Source organism: Calidris pugnax, unplaced genomic scaffold (genome assembly GCF_001431845.1).
Source record: "Calidris pugnax isolate Ruff unplaced genomic scaffold, ASM143184v1 scaffold60, whole genome shotgun sequence".
In the NCBI taxonomy this organism is placed as follows: Eukaryota; Metazoa; Chordata; class Aves; order Charadriiformes; family Scolopacidae; genus Calidris; species Calidris pugnax.
This window is the reverse complement of record NW_015090831.1, coordinates 3,795,494-3,816,864: the sequence shown is the minus strand read 5'-3', so window position 1 is coordinate 3,816,864 and position 21,371 is coordinate 3,795,494. Positions and strand designations below refer to the sequence as shown.

Sequence of the window (21,371 nt, the reverse complement as noted above, 5' to 3'; positions counted from 1 at the left end):
ATTATATTCCACAATAATGAATTATATATCCTAAAGTTTAGGCTAATTTTTTCAATTAAATGATTGTATGTGAAGAAGTGATTTCAGTTTTCAAATCACCTCTTTCATCATGAATCAGAACGACCCATTAAATAATTCAGGTAATGACTGCTGTCTTGTGCATAGCACACTACAACTTAATGTTTAACACATCTAAACCCAGCCATAAAAGATTTTTTTCTTCAGTCTGGAGTACAGGAAGGAAGAAAAACACAGTTTTGGTGTTTTGCATCACTCAGTTCAAAAAAGGTATCAAACACTTTCAGGCATTTCATTAATATTTTGTGCAAAAATCTCACTGTTGGCTTTGGTTTCAGAAGCTCCCAAAACTCCAATCTGCTGACTTGCCTGTCTCTTTAGGCAAAGGAAACAAACAAAAACCCCAGATAGCCAACTTTGTGTTCTTTTACTGACAGATGAAGGCATGGCATGTGCTTAATCAAGCAGTTCAACTACCAACAATTAACTACACCACAAATAGTTTCCTTTCTCCCCATTAGTATAGAGCAAAACCATATCTACAAAAACAACTGTTCTATCGTGTATCTCTTTTGCTTCCTGAGCTACTAAATGAGACTATTGCTGCTTTTATATACACTGTTAACAGTATTCTAGACAATTTCCATCAGTGGGGTCAGACCTGTCAGATCACAAGGCTCTTCTTTCCCTCCCTTCACAACACAAGAAACAGAAATCACCACAGCATAAACTCCTTACTAGTCCTTGACTGTGAACACAGAGGGTGAGCAGTTTCCCAACCCACATACACCCTTAAAAAGGGCAAATCACCAGTGAATACTCAAAATACACTTCATAATGATTCTTTTAACTTCCTCTTCCATCCTTGTTAAAATGACACCTGGATAAACATTTAATTGAAAATGTAACTTACAAAACCTTACTGAATTCGCATTTCTTCTTCTTTTAGATGGAGTGTTGACATGGTGTACTACAAGTTTTAGAAAGAGATATGGATACAGTATGGGGAGCTAAATGAGAAACACAATCTGAAAATTTAAGATGAAATTCCTGCAAATCCTGACAAGGCAGGTATATTAGCCAAAAAAAACAAAACAAAAAAAACCCAAACCCAATCAAAACCAACCCAACATACAAAACACAAAACCAATCCCCCAAAACACCAAACAAAACCAAAACTAAACCAAAAAACCAACCCATAAATTCTGAAGTACAGATATCTTGAGGATGAACCTCTTACAACTACCTGCCACTAAACATGAACTGGTCAGAGCTGGCCAGTTATGCCCTAAGACCTAAAGAATACAGGTTTTAATTGCTCAGAAACTGCTGGGTGACCAGTATATGCCACACCAGCCTCACACCCAAAAAAATCCCAACGTGTTACACAGCTATTTTTGACCATAATTCCAAGGAGACTTTTGGACTATTTCTCTCTGCATTATCGATATATTCTCTCAGTAGGTAACTCATCTGTGATTATTAGGATGAATTCATTTCTATATTCATTGTAAAATATACTAGATGATTATACAAAATGACTGTAGCGTAAAGAAAACTTACTTTCACGACCTACAGATGAAATAACACTATCGGAAACCTTTAAATATCAAACTGAAGTTAAATTATTTATTTGCTTGATTATGCTAACAAGAGTGTTCTTTGACACCAATTGCAATCTTCTTGCTGAAACTGGGTTATAATATACATTAAAATTGTTGTATTTATCCATTTTGTTGGGTAATTAGCATTAAGCACAGCAACATATTGGGAAATAGCAATTTCAGATGCCCAAAATTGCTACACCAGCATTGTGGACAGTCCTTTGGAGATTTCAAGCAGCACTCTGAATGCAAATTTTGATGGGCCATTAGTTTTCATTAATGGTGGCTTGAGTATTTATGGAAGACAACTATGTACTGTACTTAGAACCGGGCAAATTGCCTAGATATATTTCATATATTAATGCTAATGTAATGAATGGTGTTAACGGCAATTAGAAGACTGATGACTTGGAAAATTAAGGTGTACGTATTTGAAGTTTCCTGATCTTCACTTCGCAACCACATCTAGCAAAGTCACAGCTTCCACCATTTGAGTTCCTAGAAATGCATTCTGGTGATAACTTTGCAACTTTCTTTAGGATAAAACAAAAATAATCAATATATTGTTTAAGCACATGATGACAGGAAATGGCAGGATGAAAATATTTTAGTAATATGAACCCACATTTTCTGTCTAAAATGAAATATTGTAATTGTTACTGTTTATTTTGATTCTTTGAAAATACACCTTGATGGCATATAGTTTGTGTTCAAAAGACTTTGTTCTAATATCTGCACTTCCATTGAAAAGTTAATATATATGTCTGTTGTATTGTTGATTGTATTTTTTCACATGTCTGCACTTCCATTGAAAAGTTAATATATATTGTCTGATTTTGTTGTACTGTTGATTGTATTTTTTCACATCAATTTCAAAAGAAATAGCACTTATATAATAGAATCATTCACTTTATGAAGCTACTCTTACTGTATACTATTAAAAAACAACTAGAAAATCCTACTACTTAGCATCACAGAATATTTCCTTTGAGGTTTCTACCGTAAGTATTTTTTTAATAAAATCACCAATGTGCGAAAAATTATATCCTTATTATACAATCTACATCATATTCCTGTAGAAATGAGATGAATTTTGTGACTTACTGTAGCGTAAAGAAAACTTACTTTCACGACCTACAGATGAAATAACACTATCGGAAACCTTTAAATATCAAACTGAAGTTAAATTATTTATTTGCTTGATTATGCTAACAAGAGTGTTCTTTGACACCAATTGCAATCTTCTTGCTGAAACTGGGTTATAATATACATTAAAATTGTTGTATTTATCCATTTTGTTGGGTAATTAGCATTAAGCACAGCAACATATTGGGAAATAGCAATTTCAGATGCCCAAAATTGCTACACCAGCATTGTGGACAGTCCTTTGGAGATTTCAAGCAGTACTCTGAATGCAAATTTTGATGGGCCATTAGTTTTCATTAATGGTGGCTTGAGTATTTATGGAAGACAACTATGTACTGTACTTAGAACCGGGCAAATTGCCTAGATATATTTCATATATTAATGCTAATGTAATGAATGGTGTTAACGGCAATTAGAAGACTGATGACTTGGAAAATTAAGGTGTACGTATTTGAAGTTTCCTGATCTTCACTTCGCAACCACATCTAGCAAAGTCACAGCTTCCACCATTTGAGTTCCTAGAAATGCATTCTGGTGATAACTTTGCAACTTTCTTTAGGATAAAACAAAAATAATCAATATATTGTTTAAGCACATGATGACAGGAAATGGCAGCATGAAAATATTTTAGTAATATGAACCCACATTTTCTGTCTAAAATGAAATATTGTAATTGTTACTGTTTATTTTGATTCTTTGAAAATACACTTTGATGGCATATAGTTTGTGTTCAAAAGACTTTGTTCTAATATCTGCACTTCCATTGAAAAGTTAATATATATGTCTGTTGTATTGTTGATTGTATTTTTTCACATGAATTTCAAAAGAAATAGCACTTATATAATAGAATCATTCACTTTATGAAGCTACTCTTATTGTATACTATTAAAAAACAACTAGAAAATCCTACTACTTAGCATCACAGAATATTTCCTTTGAGGTTTCTACCGTAAGTATTTTTTTAATAAAATCACCAATGTGCGAAAAATTATATCCTTATTATACAATCTACATCATATTCCTGTAGAAATGAGATGAATTTTGTGACTTTGTGTAAACTGTGTTTATGAGAGGACCTGGTACAAAATCCAATCAATCACCTCCACCAAAACTGCTGACAGGAGACTTCAATATCTTTTTCTTCTCAGTGACAAACTTACAGTAACTAATCAATACTTCTCTAGCAATACTCAGTTTATGACTCGGAGCCATATGTCATTCAAGACAGAATATGCCAGTTTGGAAATATATCAGATGTTGCTGCAAGTTCCCTTGTAATCCAGATCTTGTAATATCATGACTCTGCTCACCAATCCAGAAATACATCTAGTTCTCACCATTTTCATGAAGTAACTTGGAAGGCAGGAATGAGACTTCATGCAGAATGCCAAATACTTGTATATAATTTGATTACACTCAGACACTGGCTACCAGGAAAACTGCTAAAATCAGATGCTGAAAATGATACATTAAACTCAAACTTTAACACAAGTATAGGAAACATTTTCTTAATGTTGAAAAGAGTATCACCGTACCATATAAGAAAATCAGACATTCCCTCACGTGGAACATACTGAGTTTCCAAAACAGTGGATGTATTTGTTATCAATTTGTACATGGTGTCAGTAGTAGGTGTTGAAAATTATGCAGGGCATAGGGTGTTGTGAATTAGATAAGCTTCTAAAAGACCAAAAGAAACTTCAGAGTTTTTTGAACAAAATAAAATGAAGAGTTAATATAGCAGCTGAGGGAAATTATCGTTGACCAAATGCAATAAAATAAACAGTGGGAAGTACTAAACAAAGCATTCACACACATTTTTGAAGAGTAAATTAACTAAAAATGACTGGTGTTGCATTCACTGACAGATCACACAGTGAAGAAAAAGTGAGACGAGTAGAAATGGATTTATAGCAGCATCTTTGTAATACAGAATGGCAATAGTAAAAAGAATTTTTGCAGGCATGGGAAAAATAGTGATTTTGTTCAAATGCTTTACTTTCAAATGCAATATAATTTTCATCCCATCTATATCATGCTCAAAAAGATGTAGCAAAAGCAGACATGAAAAGACTAGGAATTCTGGAGATCAGCATATGGAAAAAGAAAGTTGACTGACACTACTGAATAGAAAACCAATAAATGAAAGAACCAAAACACAGAAAGATGTGAATTGAATAACTTGTTTCCATTTCACCCAAGGATAAACCTGGAGTCACTTTGGCACCAACTTGTTTGCTAACGTTCGCATTACCTTCTATATGCTCCCACTACAGGATATAATAGTAGGAAAATGTTAAACAGAGTCTGGAAAAGAACTAAACAACAGAAAATACCTGAAACAGTAGTGGGAACTTCCAGATTAAAATGGTTATCTGCAACACTAAAATTGAAAGCAACGAAGGGCAAGCAATGAGGAGATTGAGGAGTGGTACTAGAGGGGAGAGGTATTCAGCATTGCCTGGTGAACTACTCCGTAAGCTATATTAAAAAGCAAAACAAAATTCTACTGACTGAGCTAGCACTATTTACGGAGTTCATCTCACAGTACATAACCATGGAGTGCCTGACTGCATCTCATTTCTTTTCCCATTTTGAAATTCACAGAATCAAAGATCAAGATAACACAGAGATATCAGAACACCACAGGGATTACCAAAGCAAGAAAGAAGTCACTCTCGGGCAAAGCCTCTGTCACTCATTTGTTTTTTATAGTTCTGGAAAATCTTCTGGAACATAAACTCTAAGGCATAGCAAAAAACACGGGAAACTGTCAGAAGATCCATTGGTTTTCTGTGCAAAAGGCTGTCCAAAGAATGGAAGACACACTCTTCACACAGACTACTGGATTCTCCTCAGATGTCTCTAGGAGCTCCTGCTTTCTGACAAGGAGACTCAGGTGGCTGGGAAAGATGCTAGTAAGGAAATGCTTCTCAAACAGCTTAAAATTTTTCAGAAGCAAGAATGACTGAGGTGCTAGAAGAGACCACTAGTATAGTAAATTTATTAGAAATTCAGTGATTTTTCTGACAAGGCTTTCTCCCCCAGAGCACCTGCCCTTGTCAGAGGAGAGGGGCATGGGAACCAGGGTTATCTCAGATCGCTTTATCCTGACCCCTGAAACCACCAAGGTTCTCTCCACCGTTTCCTTGGTTTAGCTCTTCAGATCAGTAAAGGTTCTGATGATCAGCAACTGACCCACGTATGACCTGGTGAGACTACTGTACAAAGGGACTCTCAAAATACCCAACTCTATCTCCTCTCTGTGCCTCAGAGGAAACATAACCCAACAAATACAAGATCACGTACTTAAAATAAACCAATAAAAAATATAAGCTTTCCAAAATACTGCTTTTACCTGAGGAGACACTAAATGTGAAAGACAGAAAAATGAGAACACAGTAGAAGCTTACAGGACTCTGTAGCACTGAGTGGAACCTAAATGCCACAAAACAGTTAAGAGTTTGGGCACAGATATCATATCTGGGTTTTTTTAGTCACTGATGAATTCAAATGGTAAAAACAGTTACCTTAGTATATGCACAGAGAAGAAAAATTCCAGCTCATCTTGGTTTTTATGTGTTTACTGTATTTTTAGATAAAAGCATTCAAGAAAATGTATGAAATGAACCAAAAATGATGCAATAAACATCGTGATTAGTGTGATTCATCTGCTGAAACTTCCTATTAAACTTGCAGGCAGACAGATCAACAGGGGCACTAAATTTTCTCACACTACCATACAAAAATCTTACATTAGAACAAATTGCTTTTTTCTTCATTTATATATTATTAGTTATGGTCATTTATCAATTACAGATCTCTCATCTTGCTTCGTATCACATTGGATTTTTTGTTCTGATACATTTTACATGAATGAAAGCCTGACTATAAGAAGTTGATTTAAACCCACCAGCACTTCAGGAAAATATATGGCATTTATGCTACTACAATATGTTCCACAGTATAAAAACATACTGGAGAAACAAATACAGAAACTTTTCATGTTTTTCAATCTGCACATACAGTACTGTTTATAAAACTGTATTTGTTTGCACTTTTCTCCAACAGATTTATGTATGGAATCATACAGCAATGTCATATTGCAGTTTATTACAGCTATGGCTCTGAAAGACAAAACCCAAAAGCAAAACAAACAGAAAAAACCCAAACACATTGTAAGCTTAGTTTACCAATTTTGAGTAGGAAGAATTGTCATCACCCATAAAAACAAAACATCCCAAACTAGGAATATTAGCTGTATACATATGTTTAAAAACTACGCAGCAGAAATTCTCGCATCTCCACATCTGCAAAAATTCAACTACTTTCATGCAAACAAGCAGGAAAAACTCTTCCTTAAATGATAGCTATAAACTCTTTATTCAATATCCCAGATGGATCATCACTGTTGTAACTTCTGTGAATCACAGATGAAGACTTGATGCCACAGGCATCTCAGTGACAGTGTGACCAAACACTCTTTATGGCATCTCCTATTAAAGACTTTCAATAGCTCCCTAAAGTAAAGATCAACAATTCATTCTATTTCTAGTCACAATCAAATCAACAAAAGCCAATTTTTCTGTATTAACATTCATGACTCCTTCTGACAGAAAACTTGCTTTTGTTTACGAATGCATATATAAAGACATTCCCTTCCAACAGATTTTGACAGCATTTAGAGTTCAATACTAGCCAATTATGTGTATAATAAAACTATTGTAGCAGTTGCTACTTTAAAATATGACTTGATTTACACCCTGTGTATAAAGTCTTTGGAGTTCATTTAGCATAACTTTCACAAACACACCAAAGATACGTATATTATATAGTTAATTAATCAAATAAACTATTTTATAAAAAGATTCTGGCAGTTGATGAGTCAACTATGCCAAGAAAAGTTTACTTATCAACTGAACTTTTTGGGGAACATCCAAGATAAATACAAGTTGCTTTTAATTGAACTCCAACAGAGGTAAGCAAAGCATTTGGAGGAAATGTGGAAAGCTCTAAATTTATCTCCAGAATAATATAAGTCACTAGGTTCTGAGACCAACTGGAGTTTTTTAACACATTGCATCCTACCTCCAGCAGGGGCCAAGAGCTGAAGATGTATATGAGAAAAGTCAATTCGAAGCAATATTATCACAATATTCAGCACTCTGCTACTTAAAAACTTTTGAATTTTTTAGGATTTTTTCCCTATGTTACCAATCTTCTTTTTTTTTTTTTTTTGATAATTTATATGTTTTTATACATATATTTATACAAACATTTCTAATGTGCGAAGGATAAAAAACAGAACTTGCTTTGAACCAATTTAATACACAGAACATTAGCAGAGATCTGAAAATCCAAATCATCAATTTATCCAAAGCAACAATCACCAATTCACAACCCAAAGAATTTTTTTTTTTTTTTTTTTTTTGATAATTTATATGTTTTTATACATATATTTATACAAACATTTCTAATGTGCGAAGGATAAAAAACAGAACTTGCTTTGAACCAATTTAATACACAGAACATTAGCAGAGATCTGAAAATCCAAATCATCAATTTATCCAAAGCAACAATCACCAATTCACAACCCAAAGAAGTCTTCACAAAGTGCAAGCTAATCCCACTAACTAGAGCTATCCTGAACTTAAATAGCACAACGGGAAATGGCGTCAAGTTGTGCCAGGAGAAGTTTAGGTTGGATATTAGGAAAAAAAATTCTTCACCAAAAGGGTTGTCAAACATTGGCACCCAGGCTGCCCAGGGAAGTGGTTGAATCACCAGCCCTGCAGACATTTAAAAGACACGTAGATGTGGTGCTGAGGGACATGGTTTAGTGGTGGACTTGGCAGTGTTAGGTTAACGGTGGGATTTGATGATCTTAAAGGTCCCTTCCAGGCTAGATGATTCTATGATTTCTATACTAGAAAGAAGTGAGCAGCAGAAGAAACAAGTCACAGATAACTCTCCGCCATAAACAGCATAACAAACCTTCTCCCAACATGCCTTACAAGTAACTACAGCAAATATAAGTCATCAGTCTGTTACCTTCATCCTGTGTATGCAAGACTATATTTAGAAACATATTCTTGTAACACAGATTGTAAACTGTCTGTTCAATGAAACATAAAAATGTTTTTCACAAACAAAACAGTCTCACTAGTGAATGGACTGTATGTATTATTTACATTAAAGAAACAATAGCTTCAGCAATATTTCATTATGAATTAGCTTCCAATAATTTATAAACTAAGTTATTACCACCATTTACATTAAAGAAACAATAGCTTCAGCAAGCTTTTGATATTTCATTATTAATTAGCTTCCAATAATTTATAAACTCAGTTATTACCACTGGACTTACCCATAATGGTTAAAGCTGTGGCTTTTGTTAAATCTTCTTTCATTGACTCTATTATTTCAAGATTACCACCGTCCAAGTTGCATCTATTTATGGTTCCATTTCCTGAACTGATCCAGTAAAGTTTGTTCTCCCCATAATCTATTGATAAACCTGTAATTAACACATATATCTTTAACTGTGGCTTGAATAGATAATATACATTTAGTGTTAAGCTGCTTTCATAATAAAAGTGTATTTACAGAAATATATGTATACACACACACATTTTATCTATCCACTCAAATTTAAAAAAAAGACAACAGAGAAAACCAAACTAACTTGGCCATTCATATTGAAAAAAACACACTTTTAGAAAGATTTCTGCCTCTTATTTGTCCCAACGTCTACAGAAATCAATCGGTGACAGACTGATGAAAGAGTATTATCTGGCAATGAACAATGACTTGAATGAACTGAGGTCCTAAGCGAGGTCAGTAACCACTACTAAATGCAAACCAGAAACCATCATTTATATTCTAAAATTATGAATACACAAAGACTTAAAAAACAAGCTACTTTTTGTGATTCAGAACTAGAAAAAGTCTGTTCTCTCCCTTCATGTGCTGCCTGCTGTTTAGAATGCTAAATACCAAAACTTAATACTAGTTCTCAATAAATTTACAGAATTAATTTTAATTGTGCATCACAGTGAACTGACCTCACAATCAGTTCTTTGGAGTTAGAAGCAAGAGAACTGTGGAAATAAAAATTCTTGAAAATAACCCACTAAGCAAACAAAGCATATGCTTTTCTGAAAGTAAGAGCAAAGTACTAAGACAATGTACTTCAGACTTCTATAATCCTTTAAAAATGTTCAAGTAATTGTAGCAGGAGATTTTCCACAGTGAAATACACTTGGCATGGTGACAATACACGCCATAATAATTTGCTTTGGTACTAGACTTTTCCCAGAACTCATGTTAGGTTTCCAGCAGCAAGTTGCCAAAACCCACTGTATTTCAGACCACAGGTCAACCTCTTGATACTGTACAGTAGTTCTTCCACCCTGTAAACTGCTGCTCTGTGGAAAGCCAGATCTATTTTCTCAGACCTGCCAGGAGAACGCAGTGCCATGTGCTGCAGTACTTACAGCTGGCAACAAGCCACTACATTTCTACACACATTTGATATAGTAGGCCAAAAGGTGTCTGCTTTCTAAGCTTTTTAAAAACAACTTTACAGTTCCTTTACAGTTACTGATATTTTTTTTTCCCCCCTCTCCGCAATTTTATCACCCAGAAGAAAAATAACACATGCTCCAGAGAGGATAAGGAGGAGCAGTGCCTTCAGGAGAGATGGATCTTACAGCATCTCTGCACACATGTGTTTTCATGCTTGTACAACAAACATCACCCACAGGGAAAAGATGATGCCACAGACCTCGGAGATGAGCTGTACACGCGGTACTTAGCCTAGCACAGGAAGCATTCCTAGGAAAATGGATAAGCCTTGCTCTGGGTTACAAAGGTAATATTGGGAGTATAAAGGTTTCCTTACTCCGAGAGACAGCACTTGTTATTCCCTCTAACTCCCAGCTGCCACCAGGCAGCTGCTCACCCATCTCACCGAGACAGATCTATTTATGGGGTTGCTGTGAACGCAATCTACACAGCAATTACAATGTTATCTTGTCAGCTTTTCTACTTCTCCAGGTATTAAACTGGTGTTTCTACACATGGGTATTCCAATTACACAGCAGCGACTGACAGAAATAACATTCCTATCTCCTTCCACCCAGGTCTACCACATTTTTCTTCCCAAAGTATTTTCCTGTTGTGTTATTCCACCTGTTACCAACCTTTGAGAAAAGATATTATTTCTAACATAGGCAGAGCACATTTATTGAGATTTTTTCAGGAATTGTCCTGTTTTCACTAATGAAAATGGGTGACTTACTAGCCATAAGTATCAGGGGTACTCATGCTGCATTCTAGTGTGGGTGACTCGTTTATACCTAATGCCCCAGCTGCCAAAATCAACCTGAACACGTGGATTGTAAAATATTGCTCTCAGAGTTGGGTTTGTTGGGTTTTTAAAAAAAAAACAAAACAACAAACATTACTGTGCCTTAGGCCACAATGTTTTCACATGCATTTTCCAATTTCCTTACTCAAACTTTCAGAAATATGCCACTATTTAAAAAGTATATCACAAAGGTTATTCCAGCCATCGTACACACAGAGGTACCAACCTTAAAGCCATATATGTAATGAGATCTTAGCTTCCACTGCCAGAAAATCAAGTTTGATATTTTCATTTGGTGCATCGGTGAAATTCAAGGAAATGACTCTTATAGTACTTTTCGTATACTTAATGCTTAAATAATGAATGTTCCTCCAACTTTATGTTTACCTGTGCAAATGTTCTCTGAAAAGCAGAGGATGCTTAAGGGAACTGTGTGTTCCAAGACCATTAAAAATGGGATTCATTCTCACTACCTAAACCAATTGAACGTTGGACGTTGCTATTACAGCTTAGATAAATTATAGGAACAGCATCTGGAATTTTTGTTCACATTTACCACCTTAGTCACTTTTTATGTCTGATCACATTTCAGGTGAAAAAACAGTGGTTAAAATTAGGAAATCCTTAGGTTTATTGCTGTGCTAAATGCACATACATACTTAATAACTGTTTTAAAACAAACAAAATAAATTTAAGATTAAAATTTCAAGAGTCTATCTCAAGAATTTTTGTTTCACATCTGCAACCATTCCATTTGTAGACTATGGTATACTTTCAAAATAAAGAACAAATTAGCAAGGGATATTCAACTAGAGAGACAGCCAAGAAAATGAAACAAGAACAGCTGAAGAGGGCAGCAAATAGGGCTGTGCTATAATCATGAGAAAAACAGAAAATCTAAGTTTCTTCAGAAAAAAGGACGGAACTGTATTTTTTTAAAAAAAAACAGACAAAACCACAGAGGAAAAAAAAATACCCAAACTGAACCCAAACAAGAGCTCCCCCTATAATTATGGAGTCATTTGAATATAGCTGAGAGTGATCCAGTATGTTTTTAAAGGTTATTTATCCAAGCTATTTCAAAACTTACTAAGAATACAATACTCTGCAATTTAATAATAGCCATTTCCTTAAAAACAATCAAATGGATGAATGGTTTGTATATTTAGAGTATTATAACAATGTCTTAACTGAAAATAAGTTCAAGACACCAATGATCAAATCATTTGCCTCACAAAGTATAAAATTCAGCGCTAATTCTGAATCCCTAAGAATGCATTTTAATGGAACTCCAGTGACTAGTTGCTTTTTCAACCAATCTATCTGTGAGCCTTTTAGAACTGGAGAATAGACTAGCAAGTCATATCTAGTATGTACTAGTTAAAATAAAAATAAGAGAAACAATCTGTTGTCCTAAGATTATCACTTTCCAAAATCTACAAACTACATACTCTTGGTGTTAAAACAAATTGTTTTAATTGAAATAGTCCCCTTCTTTTGATAGAATTCAAACAGGAAAAAAAGAATCCATGAGGACGCTGCAGGTCACAGATTGCAAAACTTTTCCTCATTCTTCAAATTCTAAAATTATCTCTCAAGAAAATGAAAAACCCCATCAATTATGAGGACATCCAACTCTAATAGGCTACATATTTGTCTTTTAATGTAATCCCCCTGTTCATTCACCTCACTCCTCCAATACTCAAAATTAGAGCTACAGGAACTGGAGTTTCACTTACAGAGAAAGACAGTTTCTCAGTTAGAAAAGAAATATTCAATTAAGGTTGACTTAAGCAGCCAGAGACTGCTATTCTCTGGCTCTTCAGCAGTGTTTTCTTGTTCTTCTCACTAATGTGTCTGATGCTAATGGTAAGACTAATTTAAACCATTAAAACAGGTATTTTGCATACATTTTAATTTAGAGTTGGACATTGGAAATTTAGAACTCATTTTATCTATAGCGTATCTGACCATTTTTCAGATTGGAGAAATCGTCCATAAATACTCATTAAAAAATTAGCATAAAAACTATTGTTCAAAAATAATAATCAGACATTGAATTTTTGCAGTGTATTTTTCTAGTTAAGAAAGCATTTATTACTCAGTGCAGTATTAAAAAGTGAGGTTTGTTGTGGGTCGTTTTGGTTGGGGGTTTTCTGAGATGTGGAATGAGTTAGCCTCTGCTAAAATGTTCAAAAATCATATTTAATAAGCATAAAAATTACTTACAACCAAAGAGGAAGGTTCAGACTTCTTTAGTGTGAGTTATACTTCATATATAGAACATTAAGTGTTTTTCTAAAACAAAACTATGCTGAAGTTTAAAAGCCCACTTCCTTAGCACCAGGAAGACTCAGTACAGAATATCTGAATTGAAACAGGTACAGCATAATTCTACAGCACAAAGTAGGTAAGCAGCTACATCACTGAAGAAGTTTTTTGATTTTATTTCTGTAGATTTTGAAGACTCGAACTTACTCCCCTGTTCTCCTGGAAACAGCTAAACATCTATCAGCCAATGGGAAGCAGCGAATTTTTCTAGTTAAGAAAGCATTTATTACTCAATGCAGTATTAAAAAGTGAGGTTTGTTGTGGGTCGTTTTGGTTGGGGGTTTTCTGAGATGTAGAATGAGTTAGCCTCTGCTAAAAAGTTCAATAATCATATTTAATAAGCATAAAAATCACTTACGACCAAAGAGGAAGGTTTAGACTTCTTTAGTGTGAGTTATACTTCACATATAGAACATTAAGTGTTTTTCTAAAACAAAACTATGCTGAAGTTTAAAAGCCCACTTCCTTCGCACCAGGAAGACTCAGTACAGATTATCTGAATTGAAACAGGTACAGCATAGTTCTACAGCACAAAGTAGGTAAGTGGCTACATCACTGAAGAAGTTTTTTGATTTTATTTCTGTAGATTTTGAAGATTCTAACTTACTCCCCTGTTCTCCTGGAAACGGCTAAACATCTATCAGCCAATGGGAAGCAGCGAATGAATTCTTTTATTTTGCTTTGCTTGTGCACGTAGTTTTTCTTCTCTTATTAAATTGTCTTTATCTCAACCCATGAGTTTTCTCACTTTTACCCTTCTGATTCTCTTCCCCATCCCACCATGGGGAGTGACTGAGCAGATGTGTTGGGCTTAGCTGCCTTTTGGGGTTCACCCACACTACCAGTATTACCTGAGGTAGCAAAACATGAATAAGATACGATTAATCTGGCACTTCATCAGTGTCTTTGTATGCAGTAGCAAGATATTTATTTTAAAAATGTTAATATATATATTAATATATCTGCCTTAAATGCCAGGTATAAAATCATGGCTCAAGATCTAGACATCAACATGAATCATAGAATGGTTTGGGTTGGAAGGGACCTTAAGGATCATCTAGTTCCAACCCCCTGCCCTGGGCAGGGACACCTCCCACCAGACCAGGTTCCTCATAGCCCCATCCAGCCTGGCCTTGAACACTTCCAGGGATGGGGCAGTCACAACCTCCCTGGGCAACCTGTTCCAGTGTCTCATCACCCTCACAGTAAAGAATTTCTTCCTGATATCTAATCTAAACACTCCCTGACAAAGAGTCCCTCCCCAGCTCTCCTGTAGCTCCCTTCAGATATTGGTAGGCTGCTATAAGGTCTCCCTGGAGCCTTCTCTTCTCCAGGCTGAACAACCCCAGCTCTCTCAGTTTTTCATAGGAGAGGTGCTCCAGCCCTCTGATCATCTTCATCGCCCTCCGCTGGACCCGTTCCAACAGGTCCATGTCCTGTTCTTGGCATATCTCATATTGGCCAGCATCTTTCTAGATGAGGAACCAGGCCAAGGGTGATTTAATGATTTAATTGTAGTTCATAGTTTGTACAGTCTCTCTTTGTCAACTTAATGTGGTCACTTCCACCAACAGAATTACTGTCATTGACTGTCAGTGGCTGCAGTGTGGCTCGCATACACGTACGGTCAAACAGTGATAGGCATTGGGCAGTTTCCCAGTTTTAGAGGATGTAGCAAAGGACACCAAACACATATCCCTGACCCATTTTAAACTTATCTCCTGCCTTGTTAGGCCTTTTTTTGTTGTTGTTGGAAGAACTAGAAAACAAGCATTTTATACTCTTAAAAACATCAAAGTATGACTTTGGCATCTTTGTGACACTGGCATAAGACCTCATCCAATGAGAATCCCACTAGTATGTGCTTACAAAGCTTCTTATGTTCTTATAAGAAATATGAAAATGTAACTGCAAACAAATGAGATCATTTACACATAATAAGTAGTCCGTAAAATATTTTGATGTGCCAGAACATTATAATTTTGCATATTTGTTCTCAAAAACCGGAAAAAGTCTTATCTAAAAAAAGTGACTTATTTCTTTTCTCCTCTTCCCCTTCAAACATACATTTAACAGTTGAGGAACCAGAGTTTGCAAAATTTGCCTCTGGATAGTCCCTATCTGACAGTTATCCTATTTCCAAGGTAGCTACATTACAAAATAGGGTAACGTCATGTGCTGCCAGGAGAGGAACCGACAGCTGGAAAAAAAACACCCAAACAAAAAGCACCACTAGTGAGAACAACAAATGGTGCCACTTCAATACCAGAGAATGACATAGGGTTGAAGCAATCAGGTATAGACTTTACAATCCATTAAGTTTCTGTATCTGAAGTACAGAATAAAAGTGTCAGAACAATGAAGGTGTTAACTGCAGAAATAACAGCCAGTCATGATTTTCCATTTGTAATATTTTGTTTCCTTTCATTGCTGTAATCAACCTACCTATCTTGAAAAAGCTCAGTAAAAAAGGAAAACCTGAATTGGAGTATTTTAAGTAACTGAAGCAGCAAAGACAGAAGGAATATATACAGGATTCAAAGACACCAAAAGGCACCACTTCCTCATGGCACCCAAGTAGTGGAAACAACCTGATGGCCACCAGTCTAAACATGTCACGCATTGCAAGACAACAGGTAAATATATAGCACCAGTAGCACTAAAATTACAAAGCTACCATATTGTGTATTTCACTGATGGTGCCAAAACTGAAAGATTTATAGGAACTAGAAAGAAAAACAAGCAAGACTCTGATGGAACTAATTTCTTCACCAGGTCAGCACAGATAGCCAAAGGACATAGAAAAATCTGTAAGAATTTTTTTCAATGCAAAGCTATGTCATTTTTTTCCCTGCTTTTCATCTTGTTTTCTTTTACCACCCCCAGGAGGCATTATTTCCATTGTTTACTACACATTTCAATCTTGTATAAAAGCAATGTTACAATTACATCCCAATTTATTTAAACAAAAATGGACTATGAATCAATAAGATGAACTAGAATCCTAAACAAAATTGTGCTTTCTTATTGTTTAGATCAATTATCCAATCCCAGTGAAAGGTACACCTAACAAGAACTTGCACAGTCATACTTCAGCATTCTTATAACACGCATATATAATGAGTTATTTTTACTTCAATGTTATTTACCTCTCGAAATAATGGTTTCTAAGCCAGTCCCATTAATGAAGGCACGTTTGATGGTCTGTGTTTTCACGTCAGTCCAGTATAAGCGTTCCTCAACAGCATCAAAATCTATGACCGTCACATCATCAATGTCAGGAACAGTGAAAGCTGTGATGAAGTTGAAGTACGGGTTTTCTATGTCCACCCCTCTTATTTCTGAACGCCTTGCATAAAGGAGAAATTTCTTCCTTTCTGTTAGAAAAAAGGAAAACATCACTCCTCATCCTGTTGACAAAATCCCTAACAGAAGTCGTTCATTCATCTGAGACCACTTTATATCTAAGATTACTTTATGTGTAAAGAAAACTTATACGAATGATTTAATATCTCCAGAAAATCTGCAGCCCAGTGACAACTGAGAAATTATGTATGTTACAAAGCGTAAAAAACACAGGAAAAATATATTAATTCTGGACACTGGACAAAATGTTACCACACCACTAAGTTGATATGGCCTTATGCAAGTCTACAGAAAAAAAAAAAAAATATATTTTTTAAACATTCTACCCTGCTTATCTCAATCATAAAAATATCGTTTCATTTGTACATAACAGATATTAACATTTGGTATCTCAGGGAAACCGTATCACTGGAACAGGGTGATAAAGACAAAAGAGAACTCTTCTTTTTTTTTTTATACATCAAGAGTGTAAATTATTGGAGTCAATTTCTGTGAACGAAGGTAACATTTTTCCCCCGATACCCTTGATATGACAAAATATTTTTTTGTATTTCCTCAACACTATTAACCAACACCGAAAAGAGTAACGTGGTACAAGATTTTACAAATAGACACAATTTTTTGACATTTCAAGGGCTTTTATAGCTTAAAAGTGCTTATTGCAATTTTTTATAAAACTCCCCTGCAAGGCTGCATGTCTAATATATAGTCCTCATTACATTTTCTTAATCCTTGAAAATGAAACTAAGACAACTTTAGAAGAACAGGTAGAGATTTAAGCTATTAAGTACCTTTTTGTTATTTGGCTTACCTGACGACACACTTAGCAGTATAAATCTTTCTGTTTTGCAGAGATAAGTTTTACTCGTGTATCATACACATAAGCAACAGAAAAAATAGCTGTGTTAATGAATATGAAAGCTCCACACACTTCATATATTGAAATAAGTTATAAATTCTCAAAAAGTAGATGTCCCTTTAAAAAATATCATTAAAATGCCCCAGTAGAGACTGGTTTTAGGATTATGTATTTTAATTTGTCCAGTTCAAAATTCTAAAATCAATACAATTGTCAGGTTTTGGGAGGAAAACTTACCATAACATGTTTTTTTGTCTAAAGACAGTTTCATCAGATGCGGACAGGCACAGGCAGCGCTTCTGTTGTGATTGATCAGACACATGTGGGAACAGGGACCTCTGCCCTCATTAGCAGCGCACGGATTGGAAGCTAAAAGGGAATAATGAAATACACAAAATATAAAAACACCTTCTGGAAAAAAGGTTTGTCAAACTAGCATAAGCTACACTGGTGAGAGAGTAATGAAAATTCTGTTTGAAGACAAACCCGGCCTCATTGATTCACTGAGCTTGTACTCTAATCACATTTTCTATTATTTTTCTAAATTCTAAAATATTTCTGAATATTTTCTAATATTCACCTCTTGTGAATAAAGTGAATAAAAAAAAGTATTTTTTATTTATTTCTTTAGCACAGCCCCAACATTTATCATTCGAATTTCATGAAGCCACAGGATAAAATTTTCCCAGTGAGATATTAAGTTTGGAGTCTATTTATAACATTTAAATATATAGTATTGTACACTCCTAACCAGGACACATGGGATAGATAAAAAGTTAATATGATGAGGACCTGAACAACAGATTTTGTTTTGTGAAGAGGCAAAGCTTAGATTATAAAATGAATTTTGGCAAATGCAGTGTTCCCTCTCAATTTGATCTACCCACTGCAATATTAGTTGGAAATCTCACATGCAAAGAAAATTTGAAAAAACATACCAAAGTATTTCTACTTTTCTCAAAGAAAAACCTCTCCTAAGTGTAGCTTTTTTCAAGTAGCTTCCTGTATTTAAGTGATTGAACAAGATCTGCTAAAATTGCTTTAAAGAGCAGAAAGAAAGCTGACCGAAGAAAACTTCTTAGTCTTACAAAACCTAGAAACATTTCTTATTATCTTCATTCATTATTATACACAGAAAGTAACGTTGATTTTTCCATTTACTAAAAAAAACTTAGAAAATTAGCAGTACTGAAAAGGGAAGTGGGTATGACTGACTCATAAAGATAAACTTATAATTAACAAAATCAATTAGTTTAGAATATATTCCTCCAACGCTGTGCTAGCCTGCAATATCAGTAATTAGATAACTAGAGAAATCTGAGGTTTGAATTTCTTCTGAAATAAATTTAGCTCAAACTCAAGCACTAAAATTTGAAGACAAATTCAAGGTTTGCTTCATTGAACCATTTAATTTTCATCACACTTCCTTAGATTTATCCATCAACTCTTCAATCCTTTAAGCACTGGCTTGTCTGACCAGTACTACAGGAAGAAAGAATTTTTCAAAATCTTGGATAAACAGATTAATGTAATTCTATCCACCATCTTCCACCATTCTATCAAAAAAATCACAGGCTTTTACAGTTTTCTGTAAGTCATCACATCTGCCCCTTTCAAACACTGGCAGCACCTGAAGTCACTCAGCTCAGCACCTTCCCAACCTTCACAGTTTCTCCTGCTACTCCAAGGTTTATTAAAAAGAAGCATCCCATATTCTCTTTGTCAGTGCTTCTCAAATTCTGACTAAAAACATCGGCTGGGCCAATAAGCTTAAAAATATTTATTCTTGATTAATGACTTAATATCTTCTTTGTGTGCTAATGGACTGTAAACACCTTACTATCCTCATATGATGACTATATTTTGTTCTGCCTTTCCCCAAAATTACAACAGAGAAATATTTAACATCATCACTTTTCTTATATTTGTAGTAACTGTGTGAAAAAATCTGGGGTGGTCTCTTTTATAAGGTCACAATTCGTGTGGAAGATAAGAAATGTGAAACTGAGAAAAACAGACTGAAGTTAAGAAGGTTCCAAGAGCCCTTCAGAATAAGAATGAATTATTAACAGACTGTTAATATTAGTAAATAAGTCATCTATCCCTATGAACACTAAACATAATTTAGGGTTTTGACAATATTGTGAAGGAGATCATAGAATCACTGTTTAACAGGTCTCAGGAGATCCTCTAGTGATTCAACCTCCTGCATTTTTGGCCATTCTTAACACTGCTGCTGGGAAGATTGAAAATTTAGTCATACATTTTGCAAGAAAGCGTTTCCTTTAACTTATTTGGCAATACAAAGCAGGAATTTCAGTAGAACTTCAACCTCTTTGTATGTATTCAACTGTCTATGACAAGGACCCACTTAGGGCCGAAGAATTGTAATCCCCATCTTGTCTTTCTGTGCAAGCGGAGCAAAATGTTCTTCTCTACCAAAATTATTATTTGAGTATGGAATTCAAATAGAAGAACACACAGAAGAGAAAGTAAAATACATGCTGGTTAATCATCATGTTAAAGAAAGAGTTAGAGTTAAAATGTCCTATGAGCTACAACAAAGAGGAGAAAGTACAATTTTTGTACTACCTGTCCATATCAAAATTTCCTTCATATATCACGGGATACAAAACTGGTGGAAGAAGAAGTGTTATAAAGCAGACGTATTTGTTTCCACACGCAGGCACAAATGGAGGAGTGAACTACCACAATCTAAAAATTACTTATGCCAACATATATATATATATCTATTCCTTTCATATTCATACTGCTTTCACTGAATAACAGCTAAGCCCATTCTTTATCTCCTAAGAAATACTAATTTTCTTGAAGGCAAAAAGGTACGCTACTGCTTTGACTCTCAGAAATGAGGCTCTTCTTTCCTTGAGGTAGTTCTAACACTTTCTTCTATTTCTATTGTGAATAACCACGTGACCATTCCTCATTCACCTTCTCCATGGTAATTATGATCTCACAGACTGCCATCACAGAGAAGCCTGTCTATAAGCTGTATTTCCAGAAGCATCAGCTTACCTGTCCTCATGCAAAAACCTTTCCCATACTCTTGATCAGCCTGTCCAGCTGTCTTGGTATCTTTTACATGATCTGTGTACAGAATATTCAAGCTATGGGAGAAATATGGATTTGTACAGCCATCACAGTTCACTATCTGTGGTTCACTATTCCTTTCCTAATAATTTCCACCAATTTATTTTCCTATTTATCATGGCAACCCCCAGAACTGGCATTTTTACCAATTGCCCAGCCTTTTGCATTATTTAATTGATTTCCACTGCTGATTGCTTGTCAGTCCATTTCTCTTACGGTACTGCACACAGGTATACACATGTCACTGTTTTTCGTCATATTTCTTCTTGACTGCTCTCTAAAACAATATTTAAAAAGAATGTTTATTTTTCTTGACCGGTAACCCATAAAAAAACCCCTCAGACATTCTATCACCAGTTGACAAATGTACATTTACTCTGACAACACCTGAATTTGCATTCACTACGGACCAACTTACCCTCCATATTAAATTCATGTTGAACCCACCCCTTCTTGGCATCAGAGTTTATCTAGGCAAAATTTTAATCTTATACTTTAATGGTGCTCAATGTGATTAAATTCTGCCTACACCTTCAAATATATGCACTACAGTTACAACAAAAAG

The 21,371-nt window shown here is 35.0% G+C and overlaps 1 protein-coding gene across 1 annotated transcript in view; it reads right to left on the bottom strand.

The window, feature by feature from the left end:
• The window catches only part of LRP1B (LDL receptor related protein 1B), a 618,836-nt gene that overhangs the window by 223,980 nt on the left and 373,485 nt on the right, over positions 1–21,371 (bottom strand). The window contains exons 32-34 of the mRNA XM_014941128.1: positions 17,933–18,064; positions 16,620–16,847; positions 9,136–9,285 (exon numbers count right to left, since the gene is read on the bottom strand). Of these exons, the coding sequence (XP_014796614.1) occupies positions 9,136–9,285; positions 16,620–16,847; positions 17,933–18,064 (510 nt within the window). The remainder of the gene's footprint in view (positions 1–9,135; positions 9,286–16,619; positions 16,848–17,932; positions 18,065–21,371) is intronic.